The sequence below is a fragment of the Dioscorea cayenensis genome, unplaced genomic scaffold (assembly GCF_009730915.1).
Source record: "Dioscorea cayenensis subsp. rotundata cultivar TDr96_F1 unplaced genomic scaffold, TDr96_F1_v2_PseudoChromosome.rev07_lg8_w22 25.fasta BLBR01000207.1, whole genome shotgun sequence".
NCBI lineage: Eukaryota > Viridiplantae > Streptophyta > Magnoliopsida > Dioscoreales > Dioscoreaceae > Dioscorea > Dioscorea cayenensis.
In genome coordinates, this window is record NW_024086598.1 from 35209 (window position 1) to 37715 (window position 2507).

The 2507-nt window shown below is 49.0% G+C and overlaps 1 protein-coding gene across 1 annotated transcript; it reads left to right on the forward strand.

Annotated features, from left to right (window-relative positions):
- The first annotated feature begins 313 nt into the window (after window positions 1-313).
- LOC120253781 (putative pentatricopeptide repeat-containing protein At5g52630) lies at window positions 314-2244 on the forward strand. Its single transcript, XM_039262018.1, has one exon. It carries the CDS (start codon window positions 341-343, stop codon window positions 2138-2140), a length of 1800 nt encoding a protein of 599 aa, XP_039117952.1. The 5' UTR covers window positions 314-340; the 3' UTR covers window positions 2141-2244.
- Window positions 2245-2507: the final 263 nt, after the last annotated feature.

The window sequence follows — 2507 nt, forward strand, 5'->3', positions numbered from 1 at the left end:
CCATTGCACATAAAAAAAATAAAAAATAAAAATATAAATAAATAAATAAATAATAGTGTAAGCACTTATGTTACAACTCATCCATTTGTACATGTCTTCTTCCATTTTTTATTTACAAAACAAATAGACCCTAAATGATGCACATGATGATTCTATGGGTCAGCCCATGGACCCACATGATCAGCCCGGTCTAAACCATAAACAAGTTTGGGCCGGACTCAAGTTGACAAAAGCGGATTCGGATCGGGTTAAAACAAACAAATCCACCACCCGTTAACCCGAATAACCTTCATCCTTTTCCAGTTTCCCTCCTTCAGGTTCCCCAAAATCTCTTCCCTAAATGCCCCTCCACGTCTCCATTCCCAAACTACCCCCGTCGTTCTATCTCCCCACTTCCACACCTCGCTTCCTCGCCGATCTTCTCCTCTCCCTCTCCGCCACCAGCTCCGCCGCCGCAGCCGCCAAGGGCTCCCAACTCCACGGCCATCTCCTCAAATCCGGCCTCATTCCCTCCATCTCCCTTCTCTCCAACCATCTCATCACCTTCTACGCCCGCTGCCATCTTCCCCACCTCTCCCGTCTCGCCTTCCTCGATTCCCCTTCCAAGACATCGGCCGTCTGGGCCTCCCTCATCGCCGCCCTCGCCCAGAATGGTCTCTCCGCCGACGCTCTCCTCGCCTTTCGGTCCATGCTCTCTCACTCTATCCCTGTCTGCGATCGCACTCTCCCCTCCGCCACCAAGTCCTGCGCCGCCCTCTCCCTCCCCGGTCTAGCCCGATCGCTCCACTCCCTCGCCCTCCGATCCCCTTTCTCTTCCGACGTCTTCGTCGCCTCCTCCATTATCGATATGTACTCCAAATGCTCTCTCCTCACCGACGCTCGCGCCGTGTTCGACGAAATGCCCCACAGAAACGTCGTCTCCTGGAGCAGTCTCATCTACGGCCACGCTCTAGCCGGGCTCAACCTCGACGCTCTCCATCTCTTCAAGCTCGCCCTTGCCGATAACCTAATCAACGATTTCACCTACTCAACCATCATCCGAGTCTGCAGCGCGGCTCCACTTCTCGATCTCGGCACCCAGATCCACGCCCACTGCTCCAAATCCATCTTCATGTCCTCCCCCTTCGTCGGCAGCTCACTCATCTCCCTCTACTCCAAATCCGGCCTCGTCGACGACGCCTACAAGCTGTTCGACGAAATGCCTGAGAAAAATCTCGGCGCATGGAACGCCGTCCTAATCGCCTCCGCACAGCACGGCCACATACGCACCGCCTTCGATCGCTTCACTGGCATGGAGCGCGCCGGCCACACCCCAAACTTCATAACATTCCTTTGCCTTCTCACAGCCTGCAGCCACGCAGGCCTAGTCGACGACGGCAAGCGATACTTCAACCTCATGATCTCGCGAGGGATCGAACCAGAAGAGCAGCACTACGCGTGCATGGTCGATCTCTTCAGCAGAGTAGGTCGGCTCAAAGAAGCAATGGATTTCATCAAGACGATGCCCCTAGCACCAACAGAGTCAGTGTGGGGGGCATTGCTCACCGGCTGCCGCATCCACAAGGACACCGACACGGCGGCGTTCGCCGCCGGCAAGCTCTTCGAGACATGCTCGAGCGCGGGTGGCTCAGGCGCGCACATGCTGCTCGCGAACGCGTACGCGGCGGCAGGCCGATACACAGACGCAGCGCGCGCGCGCAAGGAAATGCGTGACCGGGGAATCAAAAAGGAAACAGGGCTGAGTTGGGTGGAGCACGAAGGAAAGGTACATACTTTTGTATCTGATGACACGTGTCATTATATGATAAAGGAAATACACGAGGTGGTGAATAAGTTAGGAGAGAGGATGGAAAAAGAAGGGTATGTTGTGGATACTAGTTGTGTGTTAAGGGATGTAGATGGGGAGGAGAAGAGAAGGGCAGTTTGGTACCATAGTGAGAGGTTGGCAATAGGGTTTGGGTTGTTAAGTGTAGGGGTAGGGAGGCCTATAAGGGTTATGAAGAATTTGAGGGTTTGTGGTGATTGTCATACAGCTATTAAGTTTGTTAGTAAGGTTACTGAGAGGGTTGTCATTTTGAGGGATAATAATAGGTTTCATAGGTTTGAGGATGGTGTTTGTTCTTGTGGGGATTATTGGTGATTATGAATAATGCCATCCCTTGATTTATAGGAAAGTTAATTGGGAGAGTATTTATTATTATTATTATTATTATTACTGCTTTTTTTTTAAGGAAGTGTTTTTAATATAGGGAATTTTGTTTTGAATTATTATTATTGTTTTTGAGAAAAATATGACATGATATTTTAGGATAGGCATGAATTGAATCTTTGATCTCTGATACAGAGTGATCTTGGGGAAAAATTATTTAGTTTTTGTAAGGATGTTTGTTATATATGTGTTTAAGTGAAATGAGTGAATTTTGAATTATTACAAGGAAATTGACATGATAAAAACATTAGTGTGGGTGAAATTTAAAAACAATTAGGATTTGATTATATGTTATTAT